This window comes from Cyprinus carpio, chromosome B6 (assembly GCF_018340385.1).
Source record: "Cyprinus carpio isolate SPL01 chromosome B6, ASM1834038v1, whole genome shotgun sequence".
In the NCBI taxonomy this organism is placed as follows: Eukaryota; Metazoa; Chordata; class Actinopteri; order Cypriniformes; family Cyprinidae; genus Cyprinus; species Cyprinus carpio.
In genome coordinates this window covers 10168789-10193689 of record NC_056602.1, presented here as the reverse complement: position 1 = coordinate 10193689, position 24901 = coordinate 10168789, and the positions used below count along the sequence as shown (strand labels likewise).

Below are 24901 nucleotides of genomic sequence, written 5' to 3'. Positions count from 1 at the left end.
CTAGTATTAAAAAACTAAGGCAGTAATTTCAGCATAATGAATAAAATAATACATATTTTAATTTGAGCACGATTTCACTAACAACATAATAAACACATTTCTAAAAACATTGCTCTCAACAAGAATGATCATCAATGATCAGTTCAACATAGTAAAGCCTGTTTATATTGCCTTTCAGATCAAGAACAGCAAGATACAGCATTGGCTAGACCCATGTGTTATCATTAGATGTCTGTGTGTATTTAGTTACCAAAAGCATTTGTTTATCAGTCAGATGAATTCAAAGAACTCTGTCTAGAGGCTGTGTTGAGGCCATAACTGGGTCACGTGCTGTGTCTGGGCACTGCAGAACTTGCTGATGTTGTTTATGGACTTGCACGACAGGACATGTTAAACAGAAAAATGAGAAACCTTGGCTAACTGCACAAATGGAGGTGTAGATCATTTAGCCCAAGGTTAATGCTGACTGAAGCGACAACTGTATGTGGTTTACAGTTGTATAACTGTTAAGGTTCAGTATATTTGATTGTGGTATTATGTACAACAACTTCTATCAGAAGTAATTACTCAAATATTTATTTTGTTAAAAATGCCTGATAAATCAGTTAAATACTCAGGAATGTCTATTTCCCCCCTTTTATTCCCATTTGCGCAAGACCAGCACTCGTTATTGTCCTTTGTTTCTTTAGGGCACCGTGATGATGACACACAGAGCATGCCTGATGTGCGTAGTGAGTACACAAATACAGTCATTGTGTTGCAAAGAATACTACAGGAAACCAGCTTATGCTTTCACAGAGCAAACTAAGCAATTGGGACTTGGCCAAACTTTGTTAACATTTATCAGTACTGAAGCTATCTCTTTTCATAGTCTACCACTGTAATATGTAATATGTTTTATTCTTAGATGTATATAATGGTCATGAAGATGAACATTTGGATGCATCTGAAGCTCAACGTTATAAGCAGGTAGTCTCAATTTTGTCATGCATTTGAATTTGTTTCAATATGCATTTCAGGGGCTTTGTTTAAGGCTTTGCCTTTTGCGAATTACCTTAGTGGCTCATTATTTTAGAGCAGAGTGTAATAGTGGTACACTTTTTGTGTAGTGTGAAAGGGGACCAGTACCCTATGAAAGCCGGTGGTGGTGGTGGTGGGGGGTATAATTGGTAAATCATAATTATGAGGTAAAACATCAAAATTATGAGACATTAAGTAATAATTATAAAATAAAAATTCAAAAATTATGACAAAAGTATTAATTATGAAATATATTTATTATAAATATAATTCATATAAATATATACTGTATGTATGTATGTATATATATATATATATATATATATATATATATATATATATATATATATATATATATATATATTTATATATATGGTATAAAAAAAATCTAATTATGAGATAACTATGACCAAAAGTTTAAATTATGAGATGAAGCCATAATTATGACTTCAATTACGAAATTACAATTTATCAAAGCATGATTTTTTTTCTTATGTGGCAGAAATGGGCTTCCATACTACTGTATATTGACTTAACATATAGTTTAATTCTCCTCCAAAAAATTGTAGTTTAAAGCAGTTAAATGTACAGTATAGCTGTTGAATGCTATACATTATATCATAAACCTCTGTGAATATTTTTAAATCATTGTCTAGAACCAGAGTGGGAATATTTTAAAGTGTGCAATTATGATATCAAAGCTCTCTTAAACCAGTACTTTGAAAGTCTTTGTCGTATGTCATATGAGCTAAAATCATCCTGACTTCTTCTCAGATGCGAAAGACCAAGCGTCTTCTCTCTGTCCACCCCATGGATCTTGACATGGATGACTATAGCACTCACTCTCGCAGACAGTCTTTCCAGGTATTGAGAGGACTGGTATTGTTATAAACAACCACTCTTTAAATGGGCACCCAGGCATTATAGACACTTTTCTCTCTTCTCCAGTACATCCATGAAGAAAGAGGTCAGCGGAATGATGTGGAATACAACTCTGACATGTACCATCACCATCATCATCGCATGAACCGCAGGAAAAGTCTTGACAGGTTCTCGCGCCCAGGTGAAGCAAACACATTCTATTCATATAAATTACTTTAAAATATTTTATCTTCCTACTTATTTTACTTAAACATTATATTTTAGTTTTGTATGTATTTTACTTAAACATTACATTTTAAAATGTATTTAAATATATTCATGTATTTTAAAAAGAATAATATTATTCTCACTCCAACAATATTTTTAATTATTTTAATATAAACATAAACTATAATTTGTGTTTATATTAATATATTAGTAAAACATACTAAATGAGAAATCGATTTGTGATGACAACATTTTGAAAATAACTTGCAAAAAAATCATAATGTAGGGTTATAATGCGGGTGATTGGAGTCAAGGGTGATTGATTAAAAGGTTAAGATGTTAACTACTACAAACCTTATAGTCTTAAAATATTGTATTTCAAAGCTTGTATTAGTATGTTAGTTGTATAGTATATAGATGCACAATTCTGGACAGTCAGCTGGGGACCTCTAATTGATTTTCAGTTTTAAACAGCAATAAACAGATTAACCAATTTGTCTCCTTTATTTTTGTTTTAGATGATGGCACATACTCTGAACACAGAATGGTACGTGCCCGCTCTCTCTCTAAAATCAACTCCTCTGTGGCTCCACGCCAGATCTACCTGGATACTTCAGAGGAGGAGGATACGTTCCGTTACCCCGTCTATCAGCTGCCCCCACGCCGCCGCAGTCGAGCATCATCTCAGGAAAACGTTCATCAGAGTGCCCCACCGGTATGATCAGAGACTAAGGGACTTTCTTTACAGTTTTCAGCATGTGATTTCAACAACAAAACCCCTTGACAAATACTGATATGACTTGGTTCTTCACCTCATGTGGGTGTACATGATTTTAAACATTTAAACACTGTTGATGAAAAGTTTGGGGCTGGTAGGATTTTTATTTTTATTCAGTAAGGAGTAAGGACACATTAATTGATCAAAAGGAAAAGTAAAGACTGTTACAAGTCTTTCTATTTCAAATAAATTCTGTTTTGTTTGAACTTTTAATTCACTGAAGAATCCTGAAATAAAAATGCATCACAGATTTTACCAAATAATAAGCAGTGCAACTGTTTTTAACCTGATGAGATAATAATAAGAAATGTTACTTGAGCACTACATCAGCACAGTGCAATGATTTCTTGAGGATCATGTCACACTGAAGACTGCTTTGCCAACACAAATGTCTTTTTATAAAATATTAAGAGACAGAGAGAAAGAGAGAGAGATTTATTGCACCTTTTAATAAATGATTATAGGTTAGACAAGTTTGAGTCACGTTAAGTTATTGTAGTATGATTATGAAGAATTATTGACATTCAGATGGCTTCTTTCTAAGTTGACTTAGAAAAAAGTCTGACTGCCTTGTTTTCATTTCATCATTTCATCAATCTACAACTTTGTTGTTTTCCTTTCCTTTTTCTTTTACCTGTTGCTGTAAATTAGATCAATGAACTGAACAAGAGAATGTCTGCCATTGAGAGTCTCTTAAATCGACTGGAGGAGAAAATGACTTTGCCTCCTGATCAGGTATGATTAAAGTCTCAAAACAGAAACACTTTTATTTATTCCAGAACATCTTGTTATGCTATAGCAGAGCTGCCCTTTGTATTTAAAAGTTTGGGCTAAAGGTGTCATGTAGGTCATTCTCGTGATTTAATATTAAGTATGTATTTTGTATGTCTGTAGCCTGTCCAGCCCACAGCAGGGCAGATGGAGGAGGAGAAGCTGAGGAGGAAACTAGATGAGCTGATGAGTGACAAGGCACTTTCCTCTGATGAAGATGAGCCGAAGAGGCCTCCTCAGTCTAAAGGATCCGCTGTGAGGGGGGACCAGGCACCAGTGGCCCAAGAGCCCCTGAGCTCGTCCAGTGATGAGATGCCCACTGAAGCACATAAGGTGAGGAGTCAGACAACACGCACATCCACAGAGGCCAAAAAATGCTGTCTTTATCCAAGTTAAGGTTTTCCTGATAAAATATACTGTATTTTAATGTTTTTCTGTAGAACAATTAATGCAGATTGAGGTATCTCATTATCAGAGTACAAGTGGAATACAAGTGGGTTTTAAAAGTCACGCAACTTGCCACAAGCTTCCCATATTATCCTTCAAATATTTTATAGAATGCCAGAGCACAATTACTTTAATAATAATCTTAAAAAACTGAGTTTTATCAATAGCATATTTATGTGCATAGCCAAAGAAACAGCTGAAAGAAGTAGTTCCCCTTGGTTATTTTCGTAATTAATCATTGTCTTATCTATCATCTACCTTATCTTATTGTCTTATAAGACCATGAAGCATTAGCAACACTTACCCCTCATTTAGCTATAACCTTAGCCATGTTAAAAACTGACTACTGTAATTTCTTTAGGGCTTTAATGCTGATTAGGCTTCTCTCGGATAATTGCTTTCAGAGATCCACTGCGACAGCCCTATGCGATATCACAACTGAGATTCTAAGAACAATTAATGCCACAGAAAGCGCTATGAACGAGTTGGCCCCCTCAAATCCTAATTTCAGACTTCAGTTAGTAGGCACAGATCTTATGCAGGCTGATGATGCATACAGGGAACTTGAGGAAAATGTAAGCCTGTCCCTATGATAGATATTGTTATGTTTGTGTGGAGGAGAGAGATTAGACACTCGGAATATCAATGGCAGAAACAAGTGATTTTATATCACTGAAGTGTATAAGATATTTGTTCAGAACTCTATTTTCTTTCTTTTTTTTTTAACTGCAGGTATACATGACTGCAGGGAAGTCCTTCAGTATGGCGAAAAAGTTGCAAATGATTGAGCAGAATACCAAGAATCACTACGGAGGCCCATTTACTGATTCAGAGCTCTCTGACCTGGAGGACCAGGTTACTTTGGCAGCTGCCAAAGTTCAGAGCACAGAAAGTGAGGTGAGCTACTATCTATCTATCTATCTATCTATCTATCTATCTATCTATCTATCTATCTATCTATCTATCTATCTATCTATCTATCTATCTATCTATCTATCTATCTGTATTCATTTATTTATTTTATCAGGTCTCAGACATTGAGAGCAAGATGGCTGTTCTAAGTGCTAAAGGATTATCATTTGATAAAGCCAAGAAAAAGGTGACTGGAAGTGAATATAATCTTAGAAAAATTAAATTTATTTCCCCGTTTTCTTGCAGATTTGAACTAATTGTATGTTTTTGTTAATATTTTCTTTCAGGCACTGAGTATACATCAAAAAAGGAAGTTTTCTCAAGATGGAGTACACTTTTAAGTGTAAAGGACATCATTCTAACTTCTTTAACATTTTACATATTCCCTATGGCATGATATCTGTGCTTGACACTTGATATCTGTGTCTATATTTACTATATTTCTTCATCATATGTTCAAGATATTTGACAATGATCTTGACTTGATCAAATCCCAATCTAGCTAAAATCAATATTAGTCAAAATAATGAAATAGTTTACAAAAAATCGGTGTCTAACAAGAATTCATGCTAAGAAAAATAGGATTAATTTCTGTTAATGTCTTACTTTTCCTTGCCTGTTTTGTTCTTCAAATTGCTTTTCCAAAGATTTTAATAATTAATTTGGGATGTCAAATATTTTTTTCTTTAGTCCATTGATAGTCTTTTTGGAGGAACACTAAAGACGTAAATTTATCAAGCTATAAATGTTAAATTATTAAACAACTAACACCCAATTGTACCCTTAGAAAATGCATAAAACAACTTGTTTGTGATGCATTTCCTGCTTGAAGGAAGAAAAAAGGAAAGCAGATATTAAACTACTCCAAACTGGTTTGCTCGTTTTAGCTGGTCACCCAGTCTGTTGGCTAGTTTTAAACAACAGCTTGGTGAGGCTGGGAAATCTTTTTTTCAGCAGGGTTTTAGTCTTCTAGTGAACATTAGCAGATGCATTATTATAGATAATGCAACCCAATGACATCTATTATGCATGAAGAAAGTGATCCATTAGCATTCTCATAGAATCTCTCATTCAAAGCGGTGAAGTGATGCAGTGAAATGGAGGCAGACAAGGAAAAGTTCATTTCAGACACCATTACAAGAAGGGGATAATTGTTGGATTCTAAGGAGCCAAAGCTTATCCCCTCTTGCTGCATTTACTTTCCCCTTGGGGTCGATTGCTGAAGACTGTGCTGCATTCTAGAGGATACATAAGGCTAACACGTTTAATCGTATATAGTACAGTATATACAGTACTGTACAACATGAACCTTGTAGTTGGGAATATTTTATTCTTCCTATAGCTTAATTAAATTGACCAAACTCAAAATTATTACATTATAGTCAGAATTATGAGATTACATTATTAGACTGAATTAAGTTTTAACACAGCAAATTAAACAATAAAACTGATATTTTTTTGAGGTTCAAAAATATAACACACACAGATATATAAACGGTGTATACAAGACCATGAAAATTATTGCATGAAACGATGCACCAGTAGCAACATAAATTGTAGTTGTCTAATAAAGCCTCTTGATGGAGCTAATGCACCAGCCCAGACAACAGTGTGGTACGACGTACCATCTTATCAAATAGGAATAATGTGCAGTATATAGATAGATAGATAGATAGATAGATAGATAGATAGATAGATAGATAGATAGATAGATAGAAAGATAGATAGATAGATAGATGAAATGAGAAATGAGATGAATCCTATTCACAGTAATATTCTAAGAGAAAAAAAAGGAAAAAAAAAAAGGTTTTGCGAACTTGCCCTAAAAAGGAAAAAAGACGGAAATGATTAAAATGCAAAGGTCAGATCCCGCCCACATACCCCGCCCACTTTTCGCGCAGCGTCCAGCACAGACTGAAATCAGACCGTGTGGCATTGGGCTGCTGTGTATTCTCATCCTAGGGCCGCTCATCATCCGGGTTCGATTTGCCCTAGAAACAAATGCAGCTCTGGACCGATGACTTCTTCATTCGTTTGGTTTGATGTACCGAACTTACATCGGAAGGAATAATAAGGGAAGACCTGTTATATTCTCAGGAGTGCCTACGGTCTATCGTGCTCATGGCGAATCAGCAAACTGTCAACTTCCATCCTATCTGTGATGTTTTGACGTATCGATGTGTCGTTTGATTGTGCAACAGGCTCCCGCCATATATTCATGCGGTTTATGGAGACGATGGGGGATCAAAAGGAGGATGTGTCCTAGTGCTCTACATATTTTTGCTTGTGGTTACAATATAACCATTTCTTAATGTTGTTCACTTTGGATGGTGCTTTTTGACATATACACAACTGGACAGCACTTCGGTTTGGCAAGGTCATTTTTTTTAAGGGAATATAAAATGGCAACGCAAGTAACGGGAAGGAAAAGAATTCCCAACCGGGAGAAACTATCGGCGGAGGATGATGCTCTCAGTCAAATAGCTCGCGAGGTAAGATTTCACGTGCTCCCATAGACGTAGCTCTATCATGCTGCGCAAAATGTTTTTTTTTCCTACTACTGGAGTTCCTAAAATGTAAGTCTTAATGGGAATCCCCAATGATCTTGCTGAATAATGAAAGGGGTTTTGTCGGTTGTGCTGTCCTCCCGTTTCCCACATGCAGAAAAATGAACACGGATATGATGACGCTCGTGTCCTTTAATAATGTGAATGGAAAACATTGTGCCCCTTCCCCTCCTAGTTGTAAAGCGCTTGTGAATGACAAAAACACATTATTCTTCGCAGTCTGAATCAGGGCTTTGTTGCTTGACCTACATGATTGAAAGACTTCAGTTATAGGTTAATTATAGTGGTAAACAATCGAGTCGAGCATTTGTCCCTTTGCAAATAGCGTTAGTGCAGATGCGCAACAGCATCTTCATGTTTGGATACCTGCACAGCGGCGTGACGTCACGAAGCGAAGATCAAACGAAAAAGCTGAGAGAAGGTCCCAGACTGCTGACGTCAGAAGCTGCTCTGATGCAGCACATCACACCCAGTAAATGGCCCGTATAGCCCCAAGGATGTATTTTAAAACACACAGAGCTCAAATTGTGCTGATCACTTAAGTACTCTGCCATATGCGTCCAGCATCGTCCTGGAATCGGTCGGTTTTCAGTTAATGAAAAACAGATTCAGACGGCTTGGAGAGTCTGTGGCATAAATGCCGAAAATAAACGGTGCAGGGGTTTATTTGTACACATCTATTATTATTAAACAGTTGATTGATATTTTATTGTTAATTAAAGTAATCTTATTCTTTATGTTTCAAACGGTTTGTGTTTAGTGCCACTAGTCTTTACAACAATATTCAGGTTCTCTGGTTCACTTAAATACCTCTGTGACCTTTTGGATCAACTGACCACATCTGGAAAGCATTTCGTCACTGAAGAATCCATAATTTTTACTAACATGCTTTTTTCTTTTATTTGACCTTGACATTATCTTGATGCTTAGCTGGTGCCCTTAATAGGCAAACTCTCTGGGTGTGGTATGGAAATGCATCATGGACATTTAGTCTCCGGCTCCAGCAAAGGGATGGAAAGAGTAATGATGATTTGCATCATTTGCCCTATGGTCCTTGTGTTCTTGTAAAACTCTGTACCCACCCACTATTAATCGCACCACCCCTCTTACAGGATGAATCAGTCCCTAAAGAGTAGAATAAACTCTACATCCTCAAATGTTTTCCTTTCATTTTGTTCTGCTTTCTCACGGAAACTGCACAATCAGCCATAATGCCAAAGGGAGAAATGAGTCAAAGTTAAAGGAACAGTTCAATCTAAAATTAAAATGTTTTCCTTTATTTTATTATTTTACATTGTGCCATTCCAAATTCATACAACTTTTATTCTTATGTTTAACACCAAAGGTGAGTTATTGAGATACATACTGGGCACTATTTTCAATATCATGAAAGCTCCACAGACTCAACATAATTACCATAAAAGTAATGTGGTCCATGTTGATTTGTGCACTATTTTCCAATTACAGACAGAAATGTAAGTTTTCATTTGCTGAAAACCATCACATCTACCCTGCTTGTCCAATTCATGAATGACTGAATTGATTATGCACTTAGGTTCAAGCTGCTTTCTGGCTCTAAAATGATTTAAGAATGCAGTCAAGTCTGATCTTTTCAGTGATTCACTTGATCCAATTCACAAAACCTGAACAATTTGTTCACTAGACTGATCTGTGCTCCATTTCCCCCCAAAATTGTAAGCCTAAGTAGATCATAGAAACCACTGGTGCCAGTGGTTTCTATGATCTGCTTAGGCTTACAATGATTTTGGAACATGCAGACTTAATGATCCAATTGCAACAGCACACGAGACCAGTGATCAGATCAGTGATTTGCATTTGAAGCTACCTCTCCACAGTCATTATACGTAATTGATGAAAAAAGTGTAGAAAATAAAATTCTACAGGTTTAGAAATAATGTTTGGGTGAACTAATCTTTTAAACATATACCTAAACTTCGTATTTTACAGGAGAGCCACAGTCACATAGCAGCTTATTAGACTGCTCTGTTAAGGCATGAAGTAGGTGTGCAATGTGATGTGGTGTCTTTAAGATGCTGGGCTAGTCAGACAGTTATGTAGCACTTACAAGTTTCATCTGTAATGAGTATAATCAACATCTCTGCCAGCTGAGCTGTTTTAATACACCACACATTTGGGAACAGCCATGCTAAGAAAATGCAGAATAGCCAATCTCTGTAGAAACTTGACCACCTTTCTTTCCTCTGTTTGTTTTCAGCAGCAGCGGGGTTGGGGTGTAGACTTTTTTTTTCAATGTGATCAGAATTGTGCATTAGTTTTTGCCATGGCAATCACGTGAAAGGGTTTCCATAGTCTTTCCCACGCATTTTATAGTTAATTCAATGTTTTTATTTAGCTTAACAATGTTATGTGTTAATAGACTTCTTGGCTTCTTTGCAGCATATGTCTCAGGTGCTCACTCTCTTTTTTAATATACAGTGATGCTTTGGTCTGTTCATTAAAATACAGTCTGTAAAATTGTACGAATTAGAATGGGGAGGATGTTTGGCTCAAAGGTCCTTTATTGGCCCTGGGGAGAGGGGTCCACCAAAAAAAAAAAAAAAAAAAAAAAAAAATTGTCCTCTGTGACTTGATATCCAGAAACAAATGTCAAAGCCTACATCCTACATCATCTGCTGGAATGCCACTTTCTCATAAACATGCGTACAACAGTTAACAGAAGTTAGAGATTACGGTTTATGAAGTTTTAAATATGGATTTTATTCTTACACAAACCAATTGGTTCACTTCAGAAGGCCTTTATTAACCCCCCTTTATTAACCACTATTCAATATAACTCAGATTGTATTCGTCTAAAAGAAGAAAGTTATTTACACCGATTTGAGAGTGAGTAAATCATGGGGAAATTTAAATTTTTGGGTGAACTATCCCTTTAAAAACAATGTGAATGCACTTTTAAATTGTAACATGAATGATTTCACTCAAGTAACCTTAACTTTTAATGAAAGGTTAAGAGAACTAATTAATGGAATTATTAAATAATAACCTCATAAATTACAATAAGTATTACATTAAAAATAATAACACTAGTAACACATGCCACTTGGGGCCTTATTATCAATTTTGAGGGGCCCATCTTACACCAAAGGTCTAATTTTGCCCAAGGTTGCTACATACAGTGTCCTACCCTACTCATCTTATAGTTCCAGAAAAATGGAGCGAAATGCATGCTGATTGCTGATAATCAAGTGGATGTTATTTCGAACTCAATGACTGACCTCTTTCCAAGTGGAATGTCTTTACCATGTCTTAGTTTCACAGAAGCAGAAATCACATCTCATGATCCAAATTTAACATCTACCTCAGTCAAAACATGTGGAGTCCATTGGAACTTTGGACTCCATTCACATTCGTCTCTTTTTCCACTTACTGCCCTTGTATTTTCTGACTCCTGAGACAGGAAGCAAAAAGCCTTTAAGGCTGTTCGTCTTGTTCCAAATGGCACTCATGATATGTACTTATGGTCTTGCAGACCTGCCGTGGCTCGTGTGCCTGTGAGACCGTGGAATGTCCAATTGGATATTTAAGGGATCTCACGACCGCCCACTTTGCAGAAGCACTGATGCTGGCTCCACGAACCTTTACCGGACAGTTAATGTGGCATTACGTCAGCAAAGTGTGGATTTGGAGGTAGACCATAAAGGTTTAGGATGGCATTTAGAACTTTGTGAAGGTTTTGACAGTTATTATTGCAGAAGGGTTGGGTTTGTGGAGGAAAAGGTTCAGTTTTTGGCTCTTCAGGTGAGTTTAGCTGACCTAGTAAGTGAAGAGTATTTAGCCCCTGCCCCACTGTAGCAACAGATTGACCAGCCACCACCCACTGACCTGCATCCTTTAAGCCTCTCCACAACATCCTGTGTTAATCGCCCCTCTAGGAGCCTCACTATGTTGGCTGCTTTCACTGAAACTCCACAGTCATCTGAAATGTATTCCCTTTCAGGGCTACTGATGACAGTTTAACAGAGAAAGACCTCCAGTGTGAAGTGCCAGGAATGTAGAGGCAGTTTTTCTGTTAGTCATGCAGGGTCATATATCAGCCTATTCTGCTCTCTGTGGTGCAGTGCAGCTGATGTTGTAGGCCATTGCGAGCGCGTGTGTGTGTGTGTGTGTGTGGGGTGGGGGGTTGTTGCAGTAAGCCTGCGATTAAGTTGCTGGGTAGACTGAGGTGAGGCGCAGACAGGAAGTGATGCGTTATGGGCCTGCATTGTGCTCTAAGAGCAGATTAGTCTGGAGCTACTCTCCATGACCGTCTAATCTCCTGCACAGTCACCTGGAAAACAAAAACAACTCATTCCCTATGGCTGTGTATCATATTTACTCAGAATCACTGTCAAACCATTTTATGTGACCATTGTTTAAGGACTGTTTATTTACTAACAGGGTTGTTTTAGTACCTCATTTACCAACAGAATTATGCAAATCAGATAATGCCACAAATAAGATGACATCTTCAGAGCTGAATGCTAATTGCAAAGCACAAGCAATCCAGAAGCAATAATAGGGTTAATGACATGACATGTTTTTGCTGTTTATTTATTCAAAAATATTTTAAAAATACAGTTAATTCAAACAGTGACTTGAATTCAGTTCTTCTATGATGAGCATGTCTTTAATTAAAAAAAAAAATCTCCTTTGCACTGAAGATATATATATATATATTGTCTACTAATTTAGCTTAATCAAAGTCATGTGGTGTAATGTGACACAAACACAATGCAGAAGTATATATGTGACCATAGACCACAAAACCAAAAAAAAAACTGTCATAAAGGTCAGTTTTTTTACAATTGAGATTTATACATCATCTGAAAGCTGAATAAATAAACTTTCCATTGTTTGTTAGGATAGGACAATATTTGGCCAAGATACAACTGTTTGAAGATCTGGAATCTGTGGGTGCAAAAAAATCTAAATACTGAGAAAATCACCTTTAAAGTTGTCCAAATGAAGTCCTTAGCAATGCATATTACTAATCAAAAATTAGGTTTTGATATATGTACGGTAGGAAATTTACAAAATATCTTCATGGAACATGATCTTTACTTAATATCCTAATAATTTTTGGCATAAAGGAAAAATCGCTAATTGTGGCCCATACAAGTTTTTTTTGTTTGTTTGTTTGTTTGTTTGTTTGTTTTTTGGCTATTGCTAAAAATATACCCAAGCTACTTAAGACTAGTTTTGTCTTAAAAAAAAAAAAAAAAAAAAAAAGTTAATCGACATGTAAAACGGTGAATTATGCCATAGAGAGTAGTAGTTGATATTTTATGTTGCGTTCAAGTCATGTCGGATAGAACGTATTAACAAGTTAAATACACATGAATGCCACCACAAAGTCATTATTTTTTTTCTTTAAACCTGAGTTTCCTATTTGGTGGCGTGTCAGTGAGAAAATGTGTTGGATGCAATGGATGCAGGCAAAGATTGTATGCAGCGTCTGTATTGACGGTAAATGTGTTGAAATGAATAAAATTATTACTTTTTGTGATGTAAAATAAAACTATATAAGTTACATATAAAAAATATTATATTAGTGTGTAATTACTATAGAATATAATGATTCAGTTTAAATCACCTTCATAAATTGAATAAAAACAGAAACAAAGCAAAACACTATGATGCACATTCTTTATACATCATTTTGTAGATGTAGAGTTAAAAAAAAATAGTTGAATTTTATGTAGAAAAGTAAAAAATGCCATCTTGTTCCGACCAAATAGCTGACGTCGTAATTACGACTTGTCAACTCGGAAGTTAGACAACGTGACAATTTTAGAATCATTAATTAAATAAAGATTGTTTGTTTTTCCTGAAATACCACACATAAAACTATTTATTAATTGCCCCAGTGTTTTTTTTTATCTGTATGCATTTTCCTAACAAAATGCAGTATTACAATCTGTATTGCTGACTCTCTCCATTTCCAGTCCACACACACACACACACACACACACATTTGTGATCTTGTTGAAGTGTGACTCAGCATACTTGATATTCAAATTAACCCCTACGCAAGACTGGAGGAGGAGGAGGACAGCTCTTGTTGTTTGTTCCATCAGTCCCTATACAAAGTTCATTTTGCAGTCTTGCTCCGAGCCACATGTTAAAAATGGCTGTGAGGTGCAGGCTTGTTTGCTTTGGAGCCTAATCCTATGTGTGCTCATGGTCTCCAAAGACACCCAGAGTATAAGTCTAAATGTGCTGGGCCTGAACCACAACTGCCTACTTCATTTCTGCCATGTGGACTGGATATCAAACTGACTCAATGTTGCCATGCTAGGAGTTCTCTAGAAATAGATCAAGACTGTATCAAGGCTATGCGATTTTGTTATTGGATTGTCTAATTGGAAGAGAGTCTATTTTGAGCTGGTCTGCCTGGGAGCGGATTGTGAGATAAAGTTAATTCACATGGGGTTGCCAAAGCATGAGTTTGATCTCAGATATTCATGAGTTCCACTGTGGCAATTTGAATCAATTATACCTCTCTCCCTTCTTGGAGCTCTGTGAATGACTGGAAGAGATTTGCACATGCAAATATACACTCCAACAGTCCCTAAAGCACATTTTACAGTTTAGCCAAGTACAGGCTCGTCTTGTGAGTGCAAGTAGTTCAATGATTACTCCTTAATCTATGAAGATTAGACTCTTCCTAATACTACTTATGTGGTATGTTGGATTATGCCAGATATCTTGCTTCACACAGCAACATATGATAAGCAGCAGCATGTCAGTGATAGAATCAGGGCTCCAGACTGCACAAATAATTTAAAAAGTAAAACAAATTTTAGTTAATTGTTTGATATATTTGATTATCTTGATTATTTTTGTGCCATATAAATATTGCCGTTTACAATCTTAATTTTGAATCGGACATAACTGCAAAATGATTTATGATTCAGCGAGGGAGTCAGTTGTAATGTGTTTAAATCAAACCATTCATAATGAAAGTTAGAAAAGAATTGGTTCTTAACTACTTGACCTTGAATCAAAGATCACAGCACCTTTTGCTCACTTTAAACATTGTATTAAACTAATATATAAATAAATGAACTTTTATTTACTGAAACCACATGTGGATACACACATTTTCCTAAGCGAAACTGTACATGTAGGATTTTTTTTTTTGTCACATATCACATATCAAAAAAACACGATATCCTGGAAAGAAATACAACATAATTTTGATCTTTTTCAGGGTTTTTGTCAATTGTTATTTATTGATATTTTTAAGAGAGTAATTTATGCTTACCAAGGCCGAATTTATTTGATGAAAAATACATAAAGAGATATTTTGTAAATTACCAGTATAACAACTGATTTTTTTCAGGAAACTTTAAAGCAGGGGTTCTCAACCTTTTGCAAGCTGGGCCCCCCCAAATCTGGTTCATTGCAGTTGGGGCCCCAGCGCCCCCCCATCACCCCCCAAACCCTTTAGGCCCACCCCCCACACACACACACACCCCACCGCCATACCCGAGATAGATAGATAGATAGATAGATAGATAGATAGATAGATAGATAGATAGCCCTAAGCTATTATTTTTAGGCCCACATTATTATTATTATTATTATTATTATTGTTCAATAATAAAAACCTAACAAAAAAAATATTCTATATTAATAACTTTCACAAACACCAGACTTCTAATGTGAGAATGCAGGCATTATTATTATTATTATTATTATGAGTAGTAGTAGGCCTATCATCATTACTAGGCTATTGCTATATAATTATACGAGGTTACATGCTTTATTGTTGTTGTTATTATTATTATTATTATCATCATCATCATCAGTAGGCCTATTATCATTACTAGGCTATTGCTATAATTGGGAATTGGCACCAGACCTTTATTATTATTATTACTAGGCCTAATAGTAGGCATCATCTGCAACTTTTTACAGAAGCTTGCAGGTAGGGGATGTTAATGTGAGACCTGAGCCTGCTTTGCCTTGCAAAGATCCTCAATTCTTGGCTTAATGTTTGATAAACATAGCCTCAAATCATTCTCGATTTGTGCACGATTGCGGTATTTCGTTTTGAGTGCAGTCATTTTTGAGAATCCTGCCTCACACAAATATATCGACGCAAAAGGAAGGAGAATCTTCAAGGCAACGTCACAGAGTTGAGGGTATTCCTGCATCAATGCTGCCCAGAATGACGAAAGAGGGCAGGAGCTAAAGAGTTATTTCAGTCTACTGTCACTCTTCAGCTCAATAAGCTGTTCCTGCATATCAATTGATAGCTCGTTTGCTGTGCACACAAACGGATCTCGAAGATGATTCGTTTGTGTTATAATCAGTGCTTGAAGTGGGGGAAAAAAGTGGTGGTACTCTCTTTGCATTGGTAAAATCATGACATTTTTACAGTGAAAAACAAAACTTGGAGATATTGCTGTTACAACAATTTATTGTTATTTATTTATTAACAACATAAATGTATTTAAACATGTTTGTGTGTGAGCATTTCACAAAAACTAAAGGAAAGCTTTAACTGTAGCCTATATTCTGACTAGTTTATTCGTTCAAATATACATATATATATATATACATATATATATATATATATACACACACATATATATATATATATATATATATATATATATATATATATATATATATATATATATAACTAAATACGACCTCACGTTTTATACGTTTGCAGCCTCTAAAACTTCCGTCCGTCATAAACATATATTCGGATGGTTCGATTTTCTGCATTTTTCGCATCCGTAGCAAATATTTTGAGGGGTGTTTTTGACAATTGAGAGCCACCAAGTGACGAATATGGAAAAACGAATACGACAGTTTCGGACCTTAGTCAGGGTGCAAGGACCTTAAACTTTCGAGGCTTGCGCAGCTTCTCGAGGAGGAATCAAACAAATGAGCGCCGTTTTCTAAAGTCTATGAGCGCAGCACACACAAATAAAACTAAACTGACATACTGCAATTAAATTTCAAAATGTGGTGTTTTTATATTTATAACATTTGAATACAGTTCAGCAACATACATCACACGACCTGATGACCAAGAGAGCTGACAATTGACCATCACTTAATTTACCATCACCTCGCGATTGAAAATGTGACACTGATATGACAGTTCAACAAACAAACTAATAATATTAAGTCACTTACATTTTAGACGAAATAGACTGTTTTGGTCTATTTTAGCAGCGAAAATAGATCCGATGAATCCAAACAAAGATCACAACATAGCGCATCTCACAGAAACACTCAATCGTGTTTTGAATGATTCAGTGTTTTGAACAAATCGTTTGAGTCAAAGATTCAATGACCCATTCACAAACATCTGTCTCATTCTTGATGAATCGGCCGTTTGAATGAATCGTTTAAAATGAACGACTCAATGACTCGCTTAATAAAACCGCTTATCACCTGCATTTGCGCTCACTATCAACAAACCAATCAAATTTGTTCAAAACTTTTTTTTAAAAAATCAGTCCAAACACATTTTAATTTTTATTCAGGAGTTATGTATATACAAAACTATAAATTTTTATGACAGTAGTTTAGTGAAAAAAAAAAAAAAAAAGATTTTTTTTTTTTCAGTTTTTTTTTCTCCCATCCTGTAGCCTACTCGCGCCCACCCGGCGCGCCCCACCGGTTGAGAACCAGTGCTTTAAAGAATGGAAGGTTCAGAAGAGCAGCATTTATTTGAAATAGATTTTTTGTATCAGTGTCTTTACTGCCACTTTTGATTAATGTGAATCATGCCTCCTAAATAAAAATATTGATTTCTTTAAAATTGCTTTATATTTCTTCGACAACCCAAGCTACTGAATGGTACTGTAGCACTGAATTGTCCCTTTGCTCTTATGTGAGTTCGCAGAGTTGATCTCTTTCCTGGCGCAGAAAGAATCTAGTTCCTTATGGCTCCATAGGGAGGCCTGTGGGGTCCTGACAGCTGAGGAGGAAAGGAACATCTGTCAGATTCTGCCACGCTCTTGCTTGATCTAGGACAGGCACTCTGTCTTCTCCTCACAGAACCTCAAATCCCTCTAATAGCAGTGACTTGTAACCTGTTTTTACAGAGCGGTATTTAACGAAACCAGAAACTAAACATTAAAGCTCAAAATATAGCTTCCCCAGTGAGGGAATCCGGCCAGTGAAGAAAACACAGATTGCACTGACTGCTTTCATTTTTTTTTTTAGGTGAGTATATCTGAGAGAAGATTTAGTGCATTAGAAATCATTCATGTATGACAGCTACGACAGTCAGTGAAGCTGGAGCCTTTCATAATTAAAGAAGCTAAATATTGCATTAGCAGTAATAATGCTATTTCTCTACACAGTTTAGCCCTGCACTAAATAAAACCAACAAAAAGCTCTGGTCTGAAGTGGAGAATGTACACAAGTCTAGGATGACTGATAAGGCACCAGTTTATCACATACACGTGTGTCTCATGCTGAGTCACTGATCAAAGGGTTTTGACCTGTGGAGTCCACTGGCATGTGGATGCATTTAGACTGTAACTTTTCTTTATTGGTGCGTTATTTCAGCAGACATTCTGGAATGGAAACTTTTGGAATTACATTGCTCAGGCTATGGTTGGGATTTCTTGTTTCTTTTTTAATATCGGCTATTTGCTTCTTAAGCCTAAAACTGTTCTTTAACACACACCTATGCAATAGCTGGGTTATTCATTTTCTGTTAATTCTGTTTATACTGATGATGACCATAATCCACATAGATTATTAACATGATTATACCACATTAAAACCAATATAAAAATGTGGCTTAAATATATAATCCACTATTAGACATTTTTTTAATTATCGGCATCAGCCGATATGCTTTTCTTATTGGCCAGTGTATCGAAAGCAGGACTTTTATTTTGGTAGTGCAGAGAACCTTAGCACCTGAATGTTTTAGCTCCCATTCTTCATTTTCATTAGTTTACAGTCTCTGTTTCAGAGAGCGATAGAACTGTTAAACATGTAAATGGTAATGGTAATAATAGCACAATCAAATATACTTCAGTATATCTTTAGTTGGACTTAAGCACGACTTCATTAAGTGCATTAAGTACAAAATTAGTTTCAATTTAGCAGATTTTAAGTATACCATTTTAGTGTTCTAAAAGCACAATTGCAGGGTGTGTATGTATTTAGCCACACACACACACACACACACACACACACACACACACACACACACACACACACACACACACACACACACACACACACACACACACAAATATACATTTCAAATTTAAATGTTTATTGCACATACTTGTTGGATTGAACAGACCTTAATTGAAAACAACGCTACCTCAGAGGACTTCAGAATTAATATTTCTGTAATATTGTTGCAGTGTTTGTCTTGTTGCTAGGCAGACAATTTTGTACATCATGATGAACTGTTCTCAGAAAAAAATCATTTAAACGCAAAATTATCCAATTTATTTTTTAAGTATGTTTTTCTGTCATTTCCATTTTCCTTTGTCCAGATAGTCTGTTATAGTCAGTAGCTTGTGGGAGTTGCTCTGCTGAGCAGTGTGAACTCTCCAGTTCTCTGCATGCTGTTGACAGGCCAGTGGACGTGGTTGGCAGGATCTAGGGCAGAGGCTTGTCTGAAGCCCCTTATTCAATGAGTTGTGACTTGTTCAGACAAAAGAACCAGAGCAGCTTTCTAACAGTCTGTTTGTGTTGCTTGGCAAGCTTGTTATTTTGACCAATGTGTCAGAGATTTAGCCAGTTTTCATACAGTGCATTATACACGCTGTGAGTGTCTATATGGATGTACAGAGAAACTGCAGACAACAAAGGTTAAACTCATTTTCGGTATTACAAAACATGTTTTCTTTTTTATTATTACAAATGCAACATAATAAATGGACATTCTTCCCCTCAAATAATCATACTGGCCTTATCTTAAACACCCTGTTCTAGACCAATAGCAATGACAACAACCATATAGTGTACTACTTTATAAAATGTAAGTAATGACAACAACCATATAGTGTACTACTTTATAAAATGCTCTCTCTCTCTCTCTCTCTCTCTCTCTCTCTCCCTCTCACCCTCTCTCTCACCCAAGGAAATGCTTGGGTAATTTGTTCACTATTTTGTAATGAGCAAAAATTAAAAACACTGCCCCCCAGTGAGTCATAAATTATCACATTGTTTCCATAGCTAAAACAAAGTTACCAACCTCTGTTTGAGTGACTTGCAGAGAAATACTTTACACCACAAAACTACTTTACTGTGCTCAAAATTGGAATTACAAATAATTTTATACTGTTAAGATTTTTTTTTGTGTGTGTGCAAATGAACACTGCAATGTCTGTTATGTTGCTTTACTTTAGAAATGGAAAATATGACTTTTAACTGTGTAAACCTATGTAATTCTAGTGCACACTTGTAGTGCAGTCAAATATTAGTTAGAGATTTGTGTTAGTATTCTGTTTTCTGATCATTGTTATGAAAAAACAACAACAACATTAACTCTGTTTGTATGGGAGTTTTAAAGGGTTCTTGTGACGTTGCTAAAAAGAACATTATGTTGTGTATTTGGTGTAATGCAATGTGTTTATGCGGTTTAAGGTTAAAAAACCACATTATTTTCCACATAATGTACATAATTGTTTCTCCTCCATGCACCGCCTTTCTCATCGTTTTGAAAAGTTAGGTATATGCTGATTGGCCAGCTATCCAGTGCATTGTGATTGGCTGAATACCTCAAGCGTGTGACGGAAATGTTACGCCCCTTAACATACTGTGGTGCCATCTCATGGCACGATGAGACAAAACCAATAAAACCCATTACAAACGAGGCATTTGTTGCATCCAGTGGGGACATAATTACTGATTATAATGACTTATACTGTCTTTTTACGCGTGGCGTTGTGTATCGTGCCGTGTTAACATAAAACCATGTCTGCATTTGTGATTGGAGAAATGACAAACAACAAGCACTACTCTACACTGCTTAAAACCTGTGTTATAATCATCAGTGGGAAATTCTTTAAATATAAAAAATGTACTTACAGGCTGTGAGTCAGAAGCGCCAGACTGTCCAGCAAACTTGGAACTGCCCCACTTTATAGAACAGCCTTGTACACAGACCCATTTTAGGCTAGTCTGCAGCATTAGGAAACAGTCCTCCATAAAATGCGCCACACAGCGTCAGTGAGGAACGGCCGACCGCTTTAGTGAGGAATCGCCGGCAGACCTGAGAATAGCGTGGCATGGCGGGTTTGCGTCAACCACATGTGATGACCCTGGGCTGGACTCCACTTCTTCCACGGTGAAAGCTGATCCGTCGATCCACAGCACGAAGTTGATGTATTTCCTCAGCGACCAGCATGGATCAGCTCTAGGCATGATGAAGCAGATATCATACTCTTTGGAAGGCCAAACAAAGTAGTTTCGCTTTCACAATGAAACAGTGTCTCAACAACATGGCGCCAACTGCAACAGCGAGAATAAAAGTTACCCCTTCTTTCTTTACATGAACATTTGGGTGGTGTTATGCAAATCTTCCCACACAGTGACGTAGACATTCAATAGCATGCAACAACAAAAATAAAAATTAAAAAATAATATCTCTTTGGATTTGAGATTTTAGTTTTTGCAACTTTACAGATCTTCTTCATGTACCAAGAGCTTGTAACACTCCAAAGAGAAAGGAAAAATTTAAGTCACATCATATGACCCCTTTAAATATGGCACTGAACATCACTGACATATGTATAATAACAATATTTATACAGGTTTGTACACTATTATAAAAATATTATTTAATAAAGATGGTATTTATTTTATGCCAGTGGAGGAAAAATAAAACTGTGTAGTAAATAATGAAATATGTTTTAAACAAGGACCTATTTTAAATTTCAGACAAAGTTCAAAGGGACAAATATTAAAAGAAAATATAATACAGGTACACATTAAATATGGGTTTGCTTGCAAGAGTGATAAATATAGTTTGTGTTTTCTATAGCAAATTATTGGCTGCCAAGAGCTTGTTGCCATTGAAATTCAAGAGACATTTATAACCCAAACATTACAGAAGCTATGAAGACAAGCCTATGTTGTGTTTACATTTCATGGTAATATTAGAAAAATTGCAATGTTTGATTTTTAAGGACATCTATTGTTTCTGCACAAACACAGCTGTAGAAAGTGCATAGTAAGTTTAAGGACCTCTTAAAAATGCCATTTTTATGATGATAGATAGTATGCTGTTACAATGCTTTATGTCAGTTGGGTTGCTGAGCAGCCTTTTTTTCTGTTATCCTTTGGGTTTCACATGTTGACCGGAAATGGCAGCTTGGAGGCAGTGAGTGAGCTATTCCTTCCTGGCACTGCTTGTGTGTGTGTGTGCTTAATTCTTAGTGATTTTAATTCACTATCTTTGTTTGTGTTTACAACTTACGATATTACAATCTATTAATGACCCTTATTATGGTTATATAATTATACTTATTATACTTCTCTGGATCGTCATATTTTTTTCATAGTTAAACCATTTTCTTGACCAGTAGAATAATCATATCTAATGGTTCTTAATCTTCTTATGTTGCTGCTGATCAGTGCTCATTTCCATGGCCCTTCTGCCTCCTCAAATCTGGCATTCATCTGCAGTTGAAGTCAATGATTAGATTAAAACTACAGTATAATGGATTAATCAATGGAAGCCTGTGATTTACTTAATTTGATTACACTCCAAAAACTCTCCTCAACTTCAATTTTAGCTTTTGCTGTGCATAGAGCTCAAGGAGAAGAGGTCATACTCTGTAGCCTTTCTCTCTCACACCGGTAAAATAAATAGTCCTGAATTTCATATTGAATAGAAAAATGTAGATGCAATACATTTTATGTGATTTATTTATTTTTCTTTTACATGTTTATGTGCATTTTTACTCTATTTGTCGGTTCTGACTCTCAATCCCTCTCTTTCGCTGTATCTTTCTACCAGGCAGAGGCAAGACTGGCAGCTAAACGGGCAGCCCGGGCAGAAGCTCGAGAAATTCGTATGAAAGAATTGGAGAGGCAACAAAAAGAGGTCAGGAGATAATCTGTTTGTTAACTGTTACAGTTCTACTGTTTATTCTTAGGATATAGAAAATGGCCTGTAAGGTTCTACATAAGATGATAACTATTTCACACTGGCACAAGATGTAGTTCAATCACATGCAAGAGTTATACCAAGAACTTGTATTTCAAAAACAGTATTGCCAGTTTTGTCTCTTTTTGCTGTCATTGAAAAAAAAACACTCAAATGAAGCCAAAGAGAATCAAGCATTGCATGTCTCATTCAGCACATAGTTGCAACAAATAGATGTTTCTTTCCTGAATGAATAAGTGTTTTTGAACAAGTCAGCTTACTGAAGGATTCAATCACTCACTCATAATACACAAAAAGTGACATGAAAAAAAGAGCAGGTTGACCAGTAATGAGAACCTTTGACCTCGAAAGATGTGAATTCTCTTTATTTCTCGTAAATCACTTCAGGATTAAAGTACAGTACCACTCTCACAATTGAACTGGAGCAGAAACACAGCTATTCATGATTTAAACCTTTAAACCTTCTAAACCAGTCTTAAAGTGCATGAGCTGTGATCCAGAGAAAAGAGTGTATAAATGTTCTTGTGTTTCATAAAAAGGTTTTGCTTAGCATGTGGAAAAAAAGGGGGGTGCACGTGATAATGGAGCATTGTGTGTGTATGTTTGTGGTTGTGTGAGTGTGTGTGTATGTCTGTGTCTGTGCTGGTGTTTACCTTAGAAAATTGCTACTCTGTAATAGTAAACTGAAAATATGATATGAATGTATCATACATGTATGTATCGGTTTATGTTTATGACATGTTAATGTTTATTGTGTTTATTGAATCCCATTCAAAGATTTGGAGTCAGTGAGATTTTTATTTTTTATTTTTAATTGAAAGAAGTCTTTAATTGAAAAAAGCTTTACTGTCACTTTTTATCAGATTAATGCATTCTGTCAGGATTATGGACTGGTCTGTGTGTTTTTGCCCCTTTGATCCAGTTTTGTCTTCCATTTGATTGTGTTAATTTGATCCCAGGTGTGTCTTGTTCTTCCCCAATTATCCTGCCTTTAAAAACCCTAGTCCTTTCTGTTCAGTTTTGTTGGGTCTACCAGTAAAGTACGTGTGTCTTCCTCCTGTTTTCCATGTTGTATTTACCCCTGTGTTGGATTAATAAAGACTTCCGTCTTCCTTCCGGCAACGTAGAAGACCCAACCTATACAGTTTATTGTGTGTCTCCCCTCTGTTTGTTTTCCGTTTTTTCCTCAGTTTTTTCTTTCTGTTATGTATGGATCCCTATACCCGGCCGGAATTCCTCCTTCGCTCGAGGGTCATACCAGACTGTTTCTGGCCATAGCCCATTCCAGGACGACATGCTCTACTCGATCAATGACACCAGCCTCACCCCCCACGTGCAGAGTGCTGTCGTCCGAATATGGCCCTCGAATGGATTTCACCACCTTCGTGGAGTGGATTCGGGCAAGAAACAGATCGCAATTCACCAACGGCCCCGAGGAGGATCTCGCTGAATCCACTCCAGCCCCAGTGTCCAGCCCACCATCTCCCCACGGTGCGGAGCATCAGCCGGAGCCCACCGATGATAGAGAGCCCATTACTGCCGTGATCAATGACCCAGCGCTAGGATCGCCCCGGATATGGAGCCCAACCCGTCAGACCAGGTGCGAGAGCCGGCTACAGTGCTCACCGCAAGGGAGAGAGCCGCAGATGGTATGAGCACGGAGTGGAGCTTTGCCCCCTGCATCGTGGCTGAGGGTGAGCCGAGTATGGAGCGCCAAAAGGGCCAAAATGAGGAGGAGGTTCTTATAGACTGGGAATCTGAACTGTAGGTTGAACAGCCCCCTCTCCACTCTCCGTTGTCTCCGATGGTCCCGTCCAGCCCTCCTTCATCCTTGGTTTCCTCGTCCAGCCCTGAGGGGGCTTCCGATCCTCCAGTGCCTGCTCCTAGAAAGTGTCCTCCAGTGCCCGCCCTCCTACCCGCTCCTGCCTTCTCCACCGCTGTCATCTGGAAGCCCCTCTGCTAGCCCTCAGCCCACCATCTATGCGGTGCGAGCCCCGCGGGACTGCTATTCTCCAGCTTAGCCGTGGTCGGAGTCTCCCTCACCTCTGCCTCCAGCCTCCGAGGCCCGGACTCCACCTCCGCCTGTAGTCCCAGCAGCTCCACCTCGGCTCCTAGATCCCTCACCTCCACCACCAACCATCGATCCATTAGCCCCACCTGCTCCCTTGTCCCTCC

General features: G+C 37.0%; 1 protein-coding gene across 8 annotated transcripts in view; it reads left to right on the top strand.

The window, feature by feature from the left end:
* LOC109099934 (leucine-rich repeat flightless-interacting protein 2-like) overlaps positions 1–24901 on the top strand; it is a 65837-nt gene that overhangs the window by 8662 nt on the left and 32274 nt on the right. For 3 of the 8 annotated variants that reach the window (XM_042725644.1, XM_042725645.1, XM_042725642.1), the window contains exons 1-2: positions 5373–7509; positions 22577–22663. In XM_042725644.1, the coding sequence (XP_042581578.1) occupies positions 7345–7509; positions 22577–22663 (252 nt within the window). In that variant the 5' untranslated portion in view covers positions 5373–7344. Of the gene's footprint in view, positions 1–689; positions 732–907; positions 970–1794; positions 1885–1968; positions 2084–2627; positions 2825–3538; positions 3623–3781; positions 3992–4837; positions 5003–5132; positions 5205–5304; positions 7510–22576; positions 22664–24901 lie in introns of those variants that run through there. The other 5 variants (XM_042725641.1, XM_042725640.1, XR_006154995.1 and 2 more) reach the window with 4 other exon arrangements.